We start from the raw sequence: 18,239 nt of genomic DNA on the forward strand, positions 1-18,239 counted from the left end.
CCACTTTTTCAGGGACAGTTTTAGCATGCATTTTAACATGCTTGAGTGACCGAATAGTTCTCTCTACTGAAAGCACCTCGGATGCACATAGTGAACACTGGCACCACAATTTTACAGCTTGGCTATAGACTGTAAAAAAAAAAAAACCTCTTATCAATTACACGTATATATGCCTTGGAGGGTTGCCAACACATATAAAATATATTACATATTGGAATAATCTTGAAAAAGTTTGGTTTTACAACAGGATTGACAGTGAATAGCTATCTTTCTGGAGGCTCAAGGAGGATTGTCACAGATTATTACATTGTGTCTGGAAATGTACATGCAGACCCGCTGAACCACTCTAATCATTTAGTTTTCTGTACAAGTGAGATGACAGCACCATCTAGCAGGTCGAATGAGAATTGCAACCATGTGGCAGGAAACTTTTGAGTGCAAGTAACTGATCTGGAATGACAAAAGTGTATATTACCATTTGATTGTGGTGCCTATAAATAATTAAAGTTTGAGTATGATGAAAATCTCCCAGCAACTTATTTTAAAGAGTATAAACCAATGTTTTCCTACAAAATCCCTTTAACAGATATTCCCCTGAATATTAGTTAAGATTCATGTAAAAATGTCTTTCCTTACTCTTTAATCTGACGCAAACAATAACACCAAGCATTCAATGCCAAACTTGTATTATTACTTGACAGTTAAATACTCGAGCCTATGATGCATATATTTCCCTTTACAGTAAAAATGTACAAGATGTTCAGATGTTAGTGATTTCCTCTCACGTGATACAATGAAGACTCATGACTACACCATTCTGCAAACCCCATGTGATTTTATTGGTACAGTTTGAGGGCACCGACTTAATTCACTGAGCAGACTTGACCAATGGATTGATGGAGCACAGCTAACCAGAATGGGAAACAAATAAACAAATTAACATTTTGGCTGAGCACACAGTGAATGTGTTTACTTAAAACTGAACCAGCCGGCGTTGACTTTCATGATCGAGACAAATCCTTGCCACCATCCACATGGTTAAACATAATCCTGCCGGTAGAGGGCGTAACAGTCAAATCACTTTTTCTATATAAAAAAATGCTGGTAGCAACATGTACCAGAAACCAAAAACATTATATAGAACGAAACAGAAAAAAAGCAAGTGTAAGCTGGATAATTTGTTAGTGTCATCAGATAAAAATCTACCCCAGTGCACTGTGGGTGACCTTAGTGTGGTCTGTACCATACATCATTTTGCATACACCAAAAAGATACAACCAAAACACCAATCGTTTCTGATGTTTAGAGTAACACTTTTAGCTGTGCTGTAAAATACAAAAAAGATAGTTTATCTTTACAAAAACGAGTCTATTTACCTTGTTTTGGCTTATAAACAGTACCATTACAAGTGTAGTGTACACGTCCTATACATCAGTGCTCCTCAGGTTAAGGCTTTTTACGAACCAAAGCACATTCTTATCCCAACTCACGTGGAGGTAGAAATACTGCAGCGAGCCCACACAGTCAAAGTAAAAACAGTATTGTGTAAATGAACAGCAAAACATAATTCTTTCATTCAAAATGCTGAACTGAATCTGAAACTGTTTGTGAACTGTTTTGTTTCCAAAGACAAGTGAGTCTAACTTAAACACCTCCTTGACCTTTAATCAAAGGATCTTTCCGTCCACACGCTGAGCTACTGGAAACCTTTGAACAGCAAATACACCGAACACTTTGACAAATGTGTTTCAAATATAAATACGCCTTTCACGCCTTTCCATGTAGTGTTTAGCATTCTGGGAAGAGCAACACTCTTTCTATCGTATGATCCTAAACATTTTGATTTAACCAACTATAGATTTCTTCACACTGAGCAGTGAAAGAGGATACACCATTATAGGTTCAATCAATTCCTAACTTACAGCGATACTACAAACTGTAAAGGAAACAGTAATTGTGGAAGAGTTACATTAACACTGATTAAATTATTTGATAGCCAATCTGTATTCAAACTCGTCCCACATCAGTCACACCTGTGACATGAATACATATGCCTGGAAAACTCCCTGTTTTAGTGCCCCACACCTATTGTTATTGTATTAAATGTATGATGAAAGAATATCACATATGAAACTTAATTTCATTTAATTTAGCTATTTTTGCCGTTTTTTTAATCAATTGTTTGTGAATTAAATGTCTAATTAAAGTGAAAATATATAATCAACCGTGATATTTAGAGCCAGACACCGATAGATCAGTGTTACCAGGTGAGACATTTATGTGACTGAATAAATCATTGAATTACTGATAATTACACCATCTTTTGGTCAAAATCTATATGAATGAATTTTCAATTTCATGTTTGCCATGTGATGTTTAGAAATGTGTGCACAGTTTGCAGCTATGGAAATGCATACACATGAAAATAAACAGGTGTGACTACAGTGTGACTGTTGGTCTGTTAAAACAAGTGTGTGTTAGAGTAGGGGGGGGGGGGGGGGGGTCTGTGTGTTTGAGCTGTATGCCCTGTATTTATGCTGTATGTATCAAAACGTCTGGGAAGAGTCTCTGCATGCACGTGATGTGCTGCTAGTCGTTAACTAGTCGATACACATGGTACTGTGCTCCGTGTTCACTGGTGGACACTTCAAACACAAAGGCGATGCAGAGCAGAGTCTCCTGAGTTTCTCTGTTGGACACCACCTTCAAGACAGAGGGGAAAGACAAACACATGGTGGAGGTCTGGATTTAATACAAAAATGTGAACAAACACCAATCCATAGATACAGATGTAGATGAAGTAATACAGGACACACACACACACACACACACACACACATACTTGTAGGATGGTGAAGTTCTCCAGTACACTGTTCATCATGTATTTCTCTGGCAGGTGTTTGAGCTTGTGGATGAAGTTGATCATATATTCACACATGGGTGAGCGATGGATGCGGAACACATACTTCCCCCCTTCCATGTGTGCATATTCTGTCTGTATGGGAAGGATCCACACATACACATCACAATTAAACCGTGTGATTGGATATGAAATCATTTATGTGTACTAACAAAAACAAAAAAAAGAGGGGGGGGGGGGGGGGGGGGCGACATCATCTTCTCACCTCAACCTTCTCGACCACCTGTTTGCCAAAGGAGCAGACCTTTGTTGAGACACTGATGGTGATGTTTTCGGTTCCACTGTACTGGCTGCTCACGCCGTAGAACACACCAGAGCCCTCCTCGATGTCGCTGCTCAGGTCCGCCTGAAACCAGCACACAAAGATGGAACGAGAGTGAAAGTGAGAGGAAGTCAATACCAAAGACAGAAACACCAAGACCATCTCTAAAAAGGGGTTTTGTGTACTGACCCAGAACTTGACAAGGAAGAATGCATTGTGTGGCCCTTTTTCATAGAGCTCCTTCAGGCCTCCTTTCTTCTCAGAGAACTTGTCGTAAATCTGCCTCACGTCTATGGACTCCAGTACGGGGTCGTTGTAGCCCGGGTTCGATGGGCCAATGAGTACAAAAAGGTGTTTATACTGTAGAGAAGGAAGGAGAAGTGATAAGAAAAACACAGGAAAGAATATTCAAATGGTTGTATTATATAAATGGATGTCTGGATGTGTGTACCGTCTCCCTGTCTCTCTGAATCTCCATGAATGCAGAGTATTCCAGTAGCCGTAGTTTTGCTGAGGCAATGGTTCTGTCTTGCCATACAGGAGCTGCTACAGCTGCAGGGCGTGGAGGGGGCAGGGGCTCGTAGCCTGCCAAACATTCAAACCAGAAAATTGCAATTAACATACCAATAATCATTGTTGATTACTAAAACCAGCGAGTTTGCGTTTACACTTACTGATAGGTGCAGGGACAGGGGCTGGTAGTGTAGTGTAGGGTGGCTGTGCAAAGGGCTTGATGCTGCAAAAAGGACAAATAGTAACACAAAAATAAGCATATTTACCAGCATAAGCATAAGATTGTAAACAACAAAACCAGCTAATTTGCCAGTGATACTTACTCCTGAGAATGTCCAGGCTGTCCTGGCAGAGGGCCGGGCCAAAACTAAACAAAAGGAGAGAGGAGAAATGGGGCAGATAGTATTACTCAGAGTTTTACCCAGAGGGTAGAAAAGAACAGATGTGTGTCTGTGTGTGTGCGTGTGTGTGTGTGTGTGTGTGTGTGTGTGTGTGTGTGTGTGTGTGTGTGTGTGTCTTTGTCTGTCTCACTCTGACTGGTGGAGGGAACGGAGTTTGGGGTTTCATTACACTAGCAGACACAATCTGAGCTGATGATAGGTTGGCTACCGTCTGCAATGCCTTGTCTTTGGATACCTGGTCCTGCATGAGAGAGAAACGGTAATAAACAATGATAACACTCACATCTAAAAAATGCAGTAAAATGTAGGTTAATGTTCCAAAGTTAAGCCAACCTTTAAGGCCAGTTTAGACAGCAAGCCAGGCAAAATATTATACAGTACTTCAGCACGATGCAGTTACTATGAGGGAAGACAGGACAGAGTGCAAAGCAGATATAGGGGATGCCAAAGCAGGAGGCGTACCAAGCTAGCAGGCTAGGACAACTAAATGGACCATCACCAGAATTTAACTAAAGCCACTAAAAACAAAGGAGGTTTGGACAGGATTTCTGGCAGTAGAACTTTATTGTGGACTAGCAGTTATGCGGTGCCAACCACGAAGCAAAAAGCCTGAAGCACAAGATTGTAGTTGTATAATCAAAACTTACCAAGTTCATGGCCTACGGCAAAGAAGACACGTTATTAATCAACTTTAGTACATTCAAAACAACAGCAGGTGACAGATTCACTATTAGGAAGTGAGGAAAAACACCTTCCTCAATAAATATACCTCTTTGAAATGACTCGTCCCCTAACCTGTTAAACACACTCACACTCAGCTAAAAAAGAAATCTTACAGTGATAGGACATGCTACATCCTATTTATCTGTGCTGTGTTAAAGCTGAGTGCTGACATTTAGACCAGGAAATATAATAGCATGACATCTGAACATGTTCTCCAAATGTACATTAGAGTGCAGAGTTAAATGCCTTTGGTGCAAAAATTGTGTTACAAAACGTTTATGACAGTGCATGAAATACCACAAGAAAACGGCTTAAATGGAAATTGTATTAAGGACTGAGAAAAATGACTTAAGAGTGAGAATGTGGAGATCAGAAATTATTTAAAAAAAGAGAAAACTGAAATTCATCACATGTGCACGTGGATGACTGACACTTTAAAAACTCCCTGCATGTCTGAGTGTATGTAAGCATTTATGTATTACTATATTACTAGAGCCATGCACATGCTTAGTCAGCTACTGAATCTAACAGTCATCTGTCCACAGCCACAAGCCTCTTGAACCAAGTAAACAGCTCAACATTACTGCCATGCATTACAACTAAAACCTCTTTCCCACATATTAACATACACTAATGCATTCAACAAATCTGACTTTACAACGAGCAATGCTGGACAGCGTCAAACACACAGAAAGCAATGTTTGAAAATATATGGAGTTTGCAAAGCCTGAGCCTGCCATGTTTCATAGCCATTAACTGACATGACCTCACAGCCCCTAATGATGGCATTATACATCATGCAACTAAACTATTTTTAAACTCAATGTATACTTCATTGAGGTGTTTTATATATATATATATATATATATAATATATAAAGCTCTGACAAAGACATCAATGATGATTTAATGTTAGGTTGGATTTGGGCAACATGCAGAGCGAAGCAGCTAGCATGATAAAGTCAGTGAGCGTGTGTACCTTGAGCTTAGACTGAATCTCACGAGACTTTCTCTTGGCCAAGACTTGCAGGTGACTAGAGACCTGACGAAAGACAGGACGAAGGACAGAGGATGGGAGGAAAAAGGAAAGGAAAAAGAAAAGGGGATATGACTACAGAGGGAAGGGAGAGATGATCCAGTGGGAACCCACCTTGATGCTGGTCTGGTATTCTCGTACCCTCTTACGTGCCAGAACCTGAATGTGACTAGACACCTATGAAGGCAGGGTTACCCCCATGAAAAAACACATTCACATGGTGATTTTCCACATTTAAATAGTCATAGTTCCATAATAATATTTTTATCAATTTAACAAGATTAACATATACAACATCATATTTAAATCACATTTGGAGATGCTTAGCAAATCCCACATAAAGACATGTGGGACACACATAAAGACACATGTAAATATTTTTGTTTTAAATAATCACTGTGCATACCTGTTTGCGTGTGCGCGTCTTCCCTGTTCGCAGCTTGATATAGCGAGCTATCAGCTCATTTCGACCTAAAATTGAGAATATTAGAATAAAATCAGAACAGAGCACCTATCAGACACATGTTCATGCCATGTTCAACATGGCTGCTACTTAATTATCTCTCCGTTTCATTATCTGCATGTAGGAATGGAGGGCCCTATAATTATTTATGGTGGTCTAACATTGGCTAGAATCGGAATGTAGTTTCTGTCTGTGGTGCGTTCACAAACGAGGCCTGCTGGTTTTTAATTATAACACTAACTGCTTGTGTAACCACTCATTTGTTCACTGAAACAAATAGGAACCTAAAGGACTGGATGCTTTATCACAGCTCTACGTTTCAAGTCTACTGCAACACAGCAAACCACACTTCTTGTGTACAATCAGAACAAACCTAATAAGAACATGAGTCCATCATGTTTTATAGTCTAGTCGTTACACTGACATGAATGATTTTTAACTGGTATTTTATTTCGGTTGTTAATCTTTGTATGAGGCAAACAAAGACGAAGACAGATATGGGAGGTTTTTCCATCCCATTTGAAATGAAGCCAGCAGAATATGTCTCTTCTGTGGCTGTGAAAGTTATTCTCATTAAGGACAGTGTGTGTTCATTTAGATTCACATTTTGCCTCAATCAATGGCAGAGCTCCAAAGCAGATGGACAAGTGGCGGGAATGGAGGGAATAAGAGACGGGAGGTCATCATATGGCTAACAGGCTTCCAAAATGTGGTCATCACAGACTGCATGGTCAGCACTTTTTTCCCTCTGCTTCCCCCCAGCTCCCACCTAGACCTGATGACCTGCTTGTCTCTAATTGTAACTGGTGAGACACTCACTAGTTAGCCAGCGGCAGATGTCAGAATTAAAGAGAGGCAAAAGATGAAGGTAACCAAACGAAGCCTTACAGGCTGCTTCCACAGCTTTAATAATTTAATCACACATGCACTAACATCGACATCACAATCCTTCTTTCTGGGAAGTGGTGCGATGCTGTCGAGACTTAGGTCAGCTCAGGCTGAGTCACATCAGCTCTGGAGTTACCAGAACACAGAATTCCCCAAAATCAACAGATGGGTCTGACTCAGACCAGGCAGTCTGCTTCAATTCCCCAAACGGGACACATCACTTCCCTGCAGCCTGCCACTACTCCAAATATATGGCCAAAAGTAAGCTCAGGTGTCCCATTTGTTTAAATGTGCATATTATATATGTATTTTTTTGTTTAATTTCATTTGATCTATTATTTTTTGCGTGTTTTAACTGTAATTTTCCTGAGTGTTCAGAAAGGCACCCTTAAATAAAATGCATTATTATTAAACCCCTTGAAACAAAAACAGAAGGCAAATTTGAAGATCGGTTAGGAAACATTATACATTGAAAAATTAAGTTCTTTTGCAAGTAACGATACTTGTTCAAAAATCCTTCACCTTGCTTAACATGTAGATGTATCTCTCCATTTCCTCCCTTATCTGCCACATAAATCAAAGGAGGCCCCAATCCAACCATTCCATTTCTGATTAATAAGATGGTTGACTCACTGTGTGGAAGTGGCTGGGAGGTTTCTTTTACGCAGGCTTGACTTAAACATTGCTTTCCTAACAAAATGTAATGAATACACCTTTATGCAGCAGCAAACATATCATTTAATACATATTTTCCTGGTTTAAACAGCTGCACGTTAAGTGAAATGAGCACTAAAGGGTTCTAAATACTTGACCGTACGTCCACTTTAGCTACTTTCAGACATGAACGGTAACACATTAATGCACAACCAAGTTTTGACTTCACGTTTGAAAAGGACTTCAGTTTATAAATCTGTACAAATATGCCTATTTGCTGCACAATAGACTGAAACGTTTTGTATTTAGTAATTAACTTTCACAACCCATGTGAAACAAAACGGGGTATTCACCGTGTCAAAAAGGCAGTGACTCAAACGTTTGACAATGAGAGGCCAGTGGGTTTATGTGAGCTTGAGGATTATGTTCACTGTCAGTGTAGCTTTCCAACATCTGAATCTGTGTACCAGTGGGACTATCCATGCTTGCCTAATTCACACTACAAGACTCCAGCCATGGAGCTGGGGGTGGTCAACATAGTGAGCCCACACTTCCACAAAAGGAGAAAAATTCTGCTGCAACTTTGCAACAAACTTTCCCTTTCTGTCGCATGGGATCACATATCTTGTTTCCCTCACAACACACACTCATACATACACGGATGCATAACACAGGCTGCTGCTGGCTGGAATGTCAACCCGCAGCCAAAAAGAAAAAAGGAAAAAGCTAGGAATGCTGGGTACTAGCCAAGGCCTTCAATAAGGTAGGAAGAAATTGTCAAAATACAACAAAGCTCTACTGGCAGGCAGCGTCCCGAAGAGATCCTTCTACAAATGACCACTACAACAGTGGTTATCCATGCCATTAGTCTTAAAAGCATTAGCGCCCAGGGGAATGAGCAGTCAAGCAACTTCTTCATAAACTGACCTGAAATTTCAACCTGCTCTAACCTTTGACCTAGGGCCCTGTGATTTCCACAATGCGGAAATGACAATGGTAAAATCTCAAAAAGGCAATTTCATCGAATTTCTCTTAATCTGGATTCAATTGATAAAATCTGAGTTTCCCTACCATTATAAGTGTGTCACCGCACCCAAGCCAAATGAAAAGAAAGAAAAAACTGAACTGAAAGAGTGATCGGCAGACTTTTGGGGTCCAAAGTAATGATTTTGCCCAGGAATGTATAGAATACTGTTAAAATGCATTTATTGTGACCCCATAAATAATTACACATGCATTTGCATATTTATGCATCTTTGCATGGTCTCTGAATGACAAGGAACTAGAATAAGAACTACTAGAATGTTTCTTCAATACATGTTTTACATGTGAACACTTCCAAAGTGATCAGTGGCCTTTGCTGAACTTCCTTTGAAAACCAAAGCATATACAGAATAAAAGGTTTCAGTTTTATATCTTTCTTTGTAATGTAAAACTGGTAGAAGGTGCAATTTGGCCATTATAGTTAATAGTTTCCTAATGTGCCACTGTACATCTTGTAGTGGTGGGAAACGTCAGTCACCAACGATTCTCGATGCATCTCTATTTTGGATTAAAATATAATGCGATTTTTTACTTCAAATCTTTTAAATCAATTCCTTTTTGTATGAGACAGTTGATGTATAACATTACTTATATAAAATGTGGAAAGATTGCACCCCCCAAAAAATAATTAAATAAAATGAATCATCGATTATAAACTATACGGCATCGATGCAGAATCGTTCAACAGAGCATCTCGATGCATTATAGAATGGATTATTTCTCCCAGTTCTAACACCTTGCAGACAAGGACTCTTATTAACACACAAGCCTTGTACAATAAACGGTTATGAAGAACAATGTTTTTTTTTTTAAATCTCAATTTAAATCGCCCATTGTACTGCTCTTTTTCCTGATTTTAAATCTGCTGTACGGTTCCATGCTGTGGATTACCTTGGAAGTCTCATTCCCTACTCACAGTGCTCCAATGGGTTAGATATATTATGTCATCACTATAAATAAAGATGGATCGGCTGGCTAGATGGATGAAAATCATTATGTTTCCTGGTCCTCACCATACATCTTCCCCTCATCTGAAAGTATGATCTTTCTTCTGCCGCAGGGAGGGTAGATGGCCAGAGCTTCATGAAAGCTCTGCTCAATGTCTGGACTCCAGACTCCCTCGGGGTCGCCGTCCAATCCACGGTCGGCCCCATCGCCCACTCCTTCTCCATCGCCACCCTCCTCCTGCGCCCCGTCAGGGCTGCCACGGCAACTCCACTCCGACGCAATGATGACGGCTCCTGACCACAACACACCTAGAACACACACAGGGCAAGATATTTCTTAGGGGTGTAACGGTACACATATTCATATCGGAAATGTCGGGACGTTCGTTGTGTTGGTATGCCCTGTGACCAAACTGCTTTTTGTGTCTACTACTCATACATATTGAATAGAAATCCTAGAGCACGAGTTTTACCTGGAACGCTTGGCATCGCACCAGCTGTTGTCAGCTATAGCATGCCCGTTGGTTTTGTCGAGTTAATCAAGCTCAATGATCCATGATTTGTGTCAAAACTGTATGCGGATACTGTTGAACTGAAGTAGAGCGCATCTGTGAACATACCTCAAAAATGTTAATTATGACAGCATGACCCAAATGTCAATTAGCGTAACAAAACGAGACGTCCTTTGACCCACAGTGTTCAGGCAGTCTCCCACTGCAGATTCAGACTGAGCCACAGCAAAAACTGCTGCTATAGTGTTCATGGATGTGTATATGTGACCACACTCGATTGAAGACCATTCACACCACCACAATACGACTTCCCATAAGCAATTTAGTCCATCTGTTGTGCCAAAGTGAATCGTATAAATTACAGCCCTCGGAGATTATCAACAGGTGAGTGTCGATTAAAGAATCAGAAATACTTTTTTGATCCATGGGAGGAATTGGGTTACATTTACATTATAGACATTTCCGTGATTTATTTTGTTATGTTTATTTTTAGGGGGTCAAGTGAGAATTATGGCCAATGAACAACCATAAAACTATTAAAAGGTTTATCATTTAAAAAGCTAATGTTATTTTCTGCATTTTCTTACCCTTCCCTATTGTACCTTAACACCAAAACTTGACATTCTATTAATTACTGTTGCTATGCCTGTCAAACTATCCATTCTCCTACGGTGTCTAACAGTGGCAGAGTTCATACTTTTATTTAGCCTGCGTATGTTTATTTATATTAGAAATGACAACTTTGACTGGCGGATTTTAACTGTAGTTAGTTGCCTAATTGAGCTAATGTTAGCTCCATTTTTCGATGTTTTATTTTACTATTTTAAAAACCAGAGCCCTGTCAAAGGGGTCTTCGATGTGCACATGGCAGCTACATACATGAAGGTCTACAAGGCTGAGGCTAAAGCCTTCAGCTAGTCCTAGTGTAAAAAAAAAAGAAAGAAAAATACAAATCAGGGTCTTTTCACAAAAATAATTCCACTAAAATCCAGGATATTCAATGAGTTTTTGCATTCTAACCTTGCACACCAAGGCAAGGCATATATTAACAAAAATCCTGATTATCATGGTTTTTACTATAATAAATCCACACTGAAATCTACACACCGGAGATGTGCTCGTTATTCCAAGTGTGCTATACTGTGTGGTCGCATTTCCTATGGGTGGCGCCAAAGAAGCATGTTATTAACATGTGCATTGTTGAGCTTCGTTGCACTGGTTGATCATCAATGATGAGACAGAGTCAAAATGATCTCCAACAAAATCTTTTGATTGTAGGCGCAAAAGTAATTACATCACTGCTGGTGACAAGTGATATAATTACGTTCAATAACTTTTGATTTGATCAGACTTTCTGAAATTTGGATGAATCGAAACAGTGGCATAAAAAAACCTGCATTGCAAAAGACACAAAAAATGTGATATGGTGTGAATATTTTCACTATTTTCAGGCATTTAATAGAAAAAAAATGAATTAAGAAATTAAAGGCAGATTAAGTAATAAATAAAAGTATCATTAGTTGCATCTGTAGTAGGGTGGGGCTGTAATTATATAGTAATTTATCGTTTTTCAAAGTCATTTAAAGATAATGATTTTTTTTTAGATCACACTTTACATTAGTCAGTTAGTCAGTAATCAGTTCAAGTCAATTAACAAACTGGCTTCAATTGTCAACCTTCCAGTCACAAGCGTCTCCAACTTTTAAGCTCCATTACCCCAGAATACAATAGTGCGTACATTTCAGGACGGGGATTCCTCTGTCTATATAATAGACATAATGTGTACTGAATGGTCCAAATAGTTCACATGGAACTCAGGTGTCGGTTAAAATGAATTCTGCGTATCCAACAGCAGTTATGCAGGATTTTCTTCATTCATTCTTAGTTATTCGCCACACCTGCCTACACCCAAGAACTCTGCTTATGGGAATGCAGTTAAATCAAACTACGGTCTCAATCTGATTTCACTGTACGCATTCATACAGACATGCATACTCAGTACTTTTCATTTGCCAAGTATTTAATACACACTGGAGTATATAAAATAGTTTTTACTATGTGGTTATGTTAAGTATGTATTTATTGAATTACCTGAAAACCTTTATCTTTAATCTTTATCGAAATCTGAAATGACTTACATTATGATAGAAGATCTAGTATGTAACCATGCAAATGACATAAAGGCCTTATTAAAGACACCCTAACTTTTTCCCTTTAATGTCATGACATTAAAGAGAGCTTTACTATTATTATTTGCTGTGATGACCACGCAAAACTGTTTTTACCTAGATACCTTTTATAAATAACAGAAATAAACAGAATATAACTGAATCCCACTGAAGTTCTTAATAGCGAAGCACCGATACCAGGGAGAAACTGGCACGGATGGCTTGATATATTGTATATATTAGGTATTGGGACATTGGGTCCTATCCAGGGCTCCAGACAAACTTTTTCCATTGGTCGAACTGGTGCCCTTAACTTTTTCCATTTAGGTGCACCAGCACATCATTTAGGTGCACCCAATTTTTTTCACTGCACCTTATGGCAACACAATAATACACCTATTATAGTTTTTCTTTATAGTGCCCATACACTGGTAATTTCTTAACACGTTAAGATGTAAACTTGAAATGCTCCTCTTTGGTGATATTATATCTTATATACGATGATATCATATATTATTATTATTATATATGATGATATTATTTAATGTTATTATCATTTCTGACTCCTCACTGCTTCGGTTTGTGGCTGCCTGACGCTGAGATGCTGCAGGGAGGGGCAGAATTCACAGCCAGGCTCTGGCCGTATTCTTTGCAGTAAATTAATGTGAACTTCACTGATTTTTGCAAAATGGTTGCACTCAGGAGCCCTGCTATTCTATTCACTTCAATTCTACGTTCATAAAATATAATTTTTTTTCACTGGAAGTTGTATTCCTTTGCTGCATTGAGAAGGTGTGATGTGGCCTTACATCAAAAAAGAGTGAGCTCAGTAATGTCCATAAAGTGAGGCACACAACTTTTTTAATTAAACACTGGTAACATATCGGTAGTCGATGTCAGACGGTAACCAAACCACAGGTATCACTAAATCAGGACTGAAAACGTTTTTCTTAATTCTTAATTTGTACATGTACTCAAAGCAAAATGAAACCGGTGTGTTTTATGAATGAGGCCCAATGACAGGCAGGTCAGTGGTTCCGCACTTTGTCTTTCTAATTTACATCAAACACATGGCGATGGATGGACTTTGCGGCTGCCAAAAATGGCGACAAATTTCTTGGACTCCAAATATCTCAACACTTCACCAAGAGTGAGATCAGATTCATCAGAAGTTGTTTACAGCATCCATGGGCGCAGGGTGTATTAATAGCCCTGGCATTCGGAGCTTAAAGACCTGACAAGCAAAATGGCAAAACATTAAGAGCTTGTAAATTTACAGACACTGGCCAAGGTCAATGAAGACACTACCAATTGGTCCGGCTATTAAGGTTACACCAGTCAGTGATTGCGAGACCACATAGACATTTTACTTTCGCTACCCGTCCTAGACAAAACTACTTTAAAAGGCAGTACTTGAGCCATATGAACTTCACAGACGCCAGCAACTTTAGGCCACATGAGGAAATTACACATTCTTTTGTTATTGTTGAAGATGCTCCAAGTCTCCTCAAACACAGGCACACATATGCAACATGAATGCTGCCTGGTGTAATGTTTTCCAGAGTGTGGTCTCTGCCACAGAACAACCACAGAGGATCAGTGTGGTTGCAAGAGCTTCCCCTGCTGTGGTGGGCTTATTGGACACACTTCACAAGGCCTTCCCAGTTTCAATCACTGCTGATGGGACTGTTCTGTTGCCATAACAATCAGACAGGACCTGGTGAGATGGTTCGAAAAAGAGCAATGCCCGAAACAAGATTGCGACATTCAAGGGGACTTGAAAGCTTTACTGCTTTTAAGTCTGCAGAGGGGTAGATGTTTGGGGTGTAATCATACATACAACAACCAGTGTGTAGCTAAATCTCAGGGGTCACAAGATGATCAAATGATGTTTACATTTTCTTGCCATGTTCTACATACTTTCACCTACTCAGCTCAAATTACCCAGATCTTCTGGCAATATTCTGCATCCATGGGCCTGTTGAGCAAACCCACTAGTGTTTCCTTTAACCCTGCCTCCCAGCCCTCGGTCCAGTCGGCCCAGGTCTTGGGCTCATTCACGTGAGGGAAGGACTCCCTTTCAAGCTGTTAATGTATTTAACAAATTGTAGGACCCGAAAAATTACATATGGGCTATTTAAAGTTTGTACTGTTGATTTTCTGGGGATGATCATTTTTATCTTTGATCTTGTTAACAGATCATTAACAAATTACCTGACAAGACCAGTGCCTTGTGTGCAGGGGTGCTGTAATTGAAGTGCCAAGCAAGTCGCCCAGCTGCAATGATAACTGACGAGCAGAACAGATTCAATCTGCCATTTACTGCCAGCTGCAGTGTATGCACAAAGCATATCCCCATCTTACCCTGACCGTGGAGAACAAGCAGCCATTATGTTGTGTATATTGTGACACATGTAGCCACTTTCCAAACAAGTATCTTGGTTTAGCTACAAAGTTGTAAGCTGTGTTTGCCTGGAATACTCAGCCAGGGTTTCCACCAGTGTACTGCAAGAGAAAGCTGGTGTGTGATGATGAGTGTGACGTTAACAATCATTTTATAGCTGTAAATATAGTAGCGCAGTGTGGGTACATTTTGAATTGAATTTTAATTCCACGATTTAGCTATTATCTCAATTCTGCAAAGCTCGGCACAATTGCCGGGGGATTAAAAAACAGTTGTCTGACATTACACAATGGCAGTGCCCATTGAAGCATGTAAATTGAAACCCATCAACAAAAAGGGCAATGTTAAGTATATTTACCTACAATTAAAATAATTGATGCTACCACATTACTAGGTAGCTGGTTTTGGTTCAACATCTCTGAAAGTTAAGCACAGAGGTAATTGGGGGAAATGCAAACAAAAAATTGGTCAGCCATGTTTTATGTGTTTGTTCGGCGTAGCACACCTGGAACGCTTGGAGTCGGAAGTTTGAAATTTCAACAGGGAAATTCCAAATCCAAACTTTGACTTAAACATGAAATGATAGGTCACAGATATACAATTGTTTAATTCTAGGGGGTCACAATCTAAAACCCTGGAAACTGCTGCTATGTGATAAGGTACTGTACATTTAGGGATTTGATAAATAGGGATTATATAATGCAACATCAAATACACCCTTCTTAGTTGTATTATCAATGGTAATTTCCATACTTTGCTGCCATCCTATTAAGAATATAACCTGACACATCATCGCTACAGTTTACCAGAGTTGTGATGGTGCAAAGTTAGGAAATTATGCACTGAAGGCATATGTGGCCCTGTCAGTTACAATATAGTCCCCAGTGGCAAAAAGGTCAGCTGTTCAGCGCACCGAGAAGCCAGTTGAGCATTGAGCTAAATAAAGCTATGAGCTCAGCAAACACAGACAAGACACATGCACATTATGGCCTGCCTGCTGCTCCAATGGGAACAGTGACATTATGATTATCCAACCCAGATCTCATCATAGAACTTTGAGATTTACATGGCCACCTCAGCTGACGACCACTATTACTATTACAGACCGTTGTAGGTTTTGGACAGCGAACCACGCAGACTTTAGGCAAGGGGAGGCAAATGTATTTGTATAGTACCATCCACACAAGGCAATTCAAAGTGCTTTACAGAGGCAGATAAATAGCAGACATTTAAATTAGAAATAAAAACAGTAAAAGTGACATTAAAATCGAATAAAAACAGCAAAAGTGTGATTTAAAAACAATAAAACAATCAGGAGAAATAGATATTCTCTCTTTCCAATGTATGAGAAAGCTGCAGTAATCAACCTGTTTAAACAGAAAACCCTTCATTCTTGCTGTTTTTAAGGTGGCTGATTTAATACTAGTCTTTATAACGATACCAAGACTTCTGACTTGGGTTGTAGTTTTTAGTGTCATTAAGTCTGACCCCCAACCTTGCATCTCTGGGACCTAAACAATGACTTCTGTCTTGTTTGCATTGAGCTGGAGGAAATTCTGGCTCATCCACTCATTGATACCGAGTGTTTTTACTCCTCTGTCTTCCGTTGAACCCGAAAGACCAGTCTCACACGTTGGTGACATTTACAATAACAAGAAACGAATTCCATCTGCTAACATGTAGCTCAGAGGGGAAATAAATCACACTCGACGGCTGGGAGCCTTTTAGCCAACTGTGAGTTGGCAGAAATCTGCCTGCCTTTGAACGAAAGTATGACAAAACTTATATGTAACTAGGCCCAGTAGTTGTTAAAACTCCATAGAGACACTTTAAAGTGTAAGAAGCGGTGTCGTGTTTTAGATTTCAGTGGATATTTCACAGACACGGCACTGATAAGACACTCGAGCTGGTATGCTAGCTGGTTAGCTTGCGGGCTAATAATACCTCAAAAAACTCCAAACTAAGTCCGAGGGACGCCAGAAAAGTCACAGCAATTATAGCGACGGGAGGCTGAGTGAATAAACGAGGAACTCCCTGCTAAACAAAGTAGGCCCTGATTCAGCAAAGCGGCAGCGGGAAAATGCGAAATATGTCAAATATCCCAAAACTTCAAGCACACACGAAGCGAAGCAGCTACGGCGGCATGAAAGTTGCAGCACACAACAAAGAACTATGTGCGAGCGCACTCACCTTACAACGGCTATCCTGCCCCGCTGCTGCCCGCACCGCGTCCGGCCCCTACACTGCTGTTTCTACAGCACTTTTGCTTTGGGATTCACGAGTATTTCCTCGGTAAAAATAACTGTTTGACAGAAAAAGGCGGAATGCCAAGTATGAGTATGGTATGAAATCAACGCACGGAGGAAAACGCACAGAGGCGTGGCGTCGAAACACGCGCACACGCAAAAGTTTTGGGTGTCCCAACGCAAACTCCTCCCATGATACTCGACTCCTGGTGGAAGAGACGGGGAAAGCTGCGAGTTTTGATTGTATTGTTCTCTTTCACAACATATAGGCTTGATACTGTGGTCCTGGTTTCGGATCATTTCAGCTCCGGTTACATGTCAGACCCCCCGACGATCATCTTTTACTGGCCTACGGGCCATATACCTGAACATATGTTTGGAAATATGATCAAACACAATGTCACCTGAGATGATAAAGGGTCTTCGAGTGGGTCTTGGTTTATAATCTAATCTTGAGGCCCTGGATTGAAGTTGTGGCAACATATCTGAAAGTTTCTGACTGATTGTATTGCGCATATTTAATGTATTTAACATGTTTCATCCAATTTCTATGCACCAAATCTTGCCTACGAAAATAATTCCCAATAGTAATATCCCAAATCCCCCAAAAGCCATTACAATCAGCAGGTCCTGTATCAGTCTATGAACCCTAGATAGCTGCACATTTAAATGTTTTGAATAATAATAATAATAATTATAATAACAATAATAATTATTATAACAATAATAAAAACTGTCTAGAGGGAAACACCAGGAACCATCAAAGGAGACATCTGAACAACACACTTTGTTTCTGGCAACTGTTTTGGGGGAAGGAGAAACATCTATTGTAAGCCCCCTTGTATTATGTCACATTATATACAGTATCACACAACATTGTGAATCTATATGCCTTGTGCTGGGACATTGGGGGGAGAGAGGGCTGACAAAGCTGCTCAGGGATCCAGATAGGCTTGGGTCAGCCGTGGTTAATGATTTACATCACCTACAGTATTACTCTCCCATTCTGACAAGGTGAGAGTAATTACAGCAAAAGGCCCTGCTTATGCAGCTAACGCG

The 18,239-nt window shown here is 39.9% G+C and overlaps 1 protein-coding gene across 2 annotated transcripts; it reads right to left on the bottom strand.

The window, feature by feature from the left end:
• Positions 1–815: 815 nt before the first annotated feature.
• Positions 816–17,292, bottom strand: tead3a (TEA domain family member 3 a). Of its 2 annotated transcripts, XM_084015993.1 has the most exons (14): positions 17,125–17,292; positions 9,917–10,159; positions 6,261–6,325; positions 5,969–6,031; positions 5,798–5,860; positions 4,744–4,755; positions 4,227–4,337; positions 4,019–4,062; positions 3,857–3,918; positions 3,634–3,767; positions 3,372–3,542; positions 3,126–3,266; positions 2,843–2,995; positions 816–2,703 (listed from the first exon to the last, which is right to left on the bottom strand). In XM_084015993.1, the coding sequence occupies exons 2-14, from the start codon at positions 9,921–9,923 to the stop codon at positions 2,590–2,592; spliced, it is 1,140 nt and encodes a 379-aa protein (XP_083872119.1). In that variant the 5' UTR covers positions 9,924–10,159; positions 17,125–17,292; the 3' UTR covers positions 816–2,589. The 2 variants fall into 2 exon arrangements, with proteins under 2 accessions (XP_083872119.1, XP_083872120.1); XM_084015994.1 differs by lacking the exon at positions 4,744–4,755.
• Between the last annotated feature and the right edge of the window lie 947 nt (positions 17,293–18,239).

The sequence above is a fragment of the Eutrigla gurnardus genome, assembly GCF_963514095.1.
Source record: "Eutrigla gurnardus genome assembly, chromosome: 8".
In the NCBI taxonomy this organism is placed as follows: domain Eukaryota; kingdom Metazoa; phylum Chordata; class Actinopteri; order Perciformes; family Triglidae; genus Eutrigla; species Eutrigla gurnardus.

What these genes read in the sequence shown, in the direction of transcription:
- tead3a (XM_084015993.1), bottom strand. An exon ending in CAGCCTGGACATTCTCAGGA is followed by an intron (nt 3,919 to 4,018) that starts GTAAGTATCACT and finishes TCCTTTTTGCAG; the next exon opens with CATCAAGCCCTTTGCACAGC. An exon ending in AGAACTTCACCATCCTACAA is followed by an intron (nt 2,704 to 2,842) that starts GTATGTGTGTGT and finishes TCTGTCTTGAAG; the next exon opens with GTGGTGTCCAACAGAGAAAC.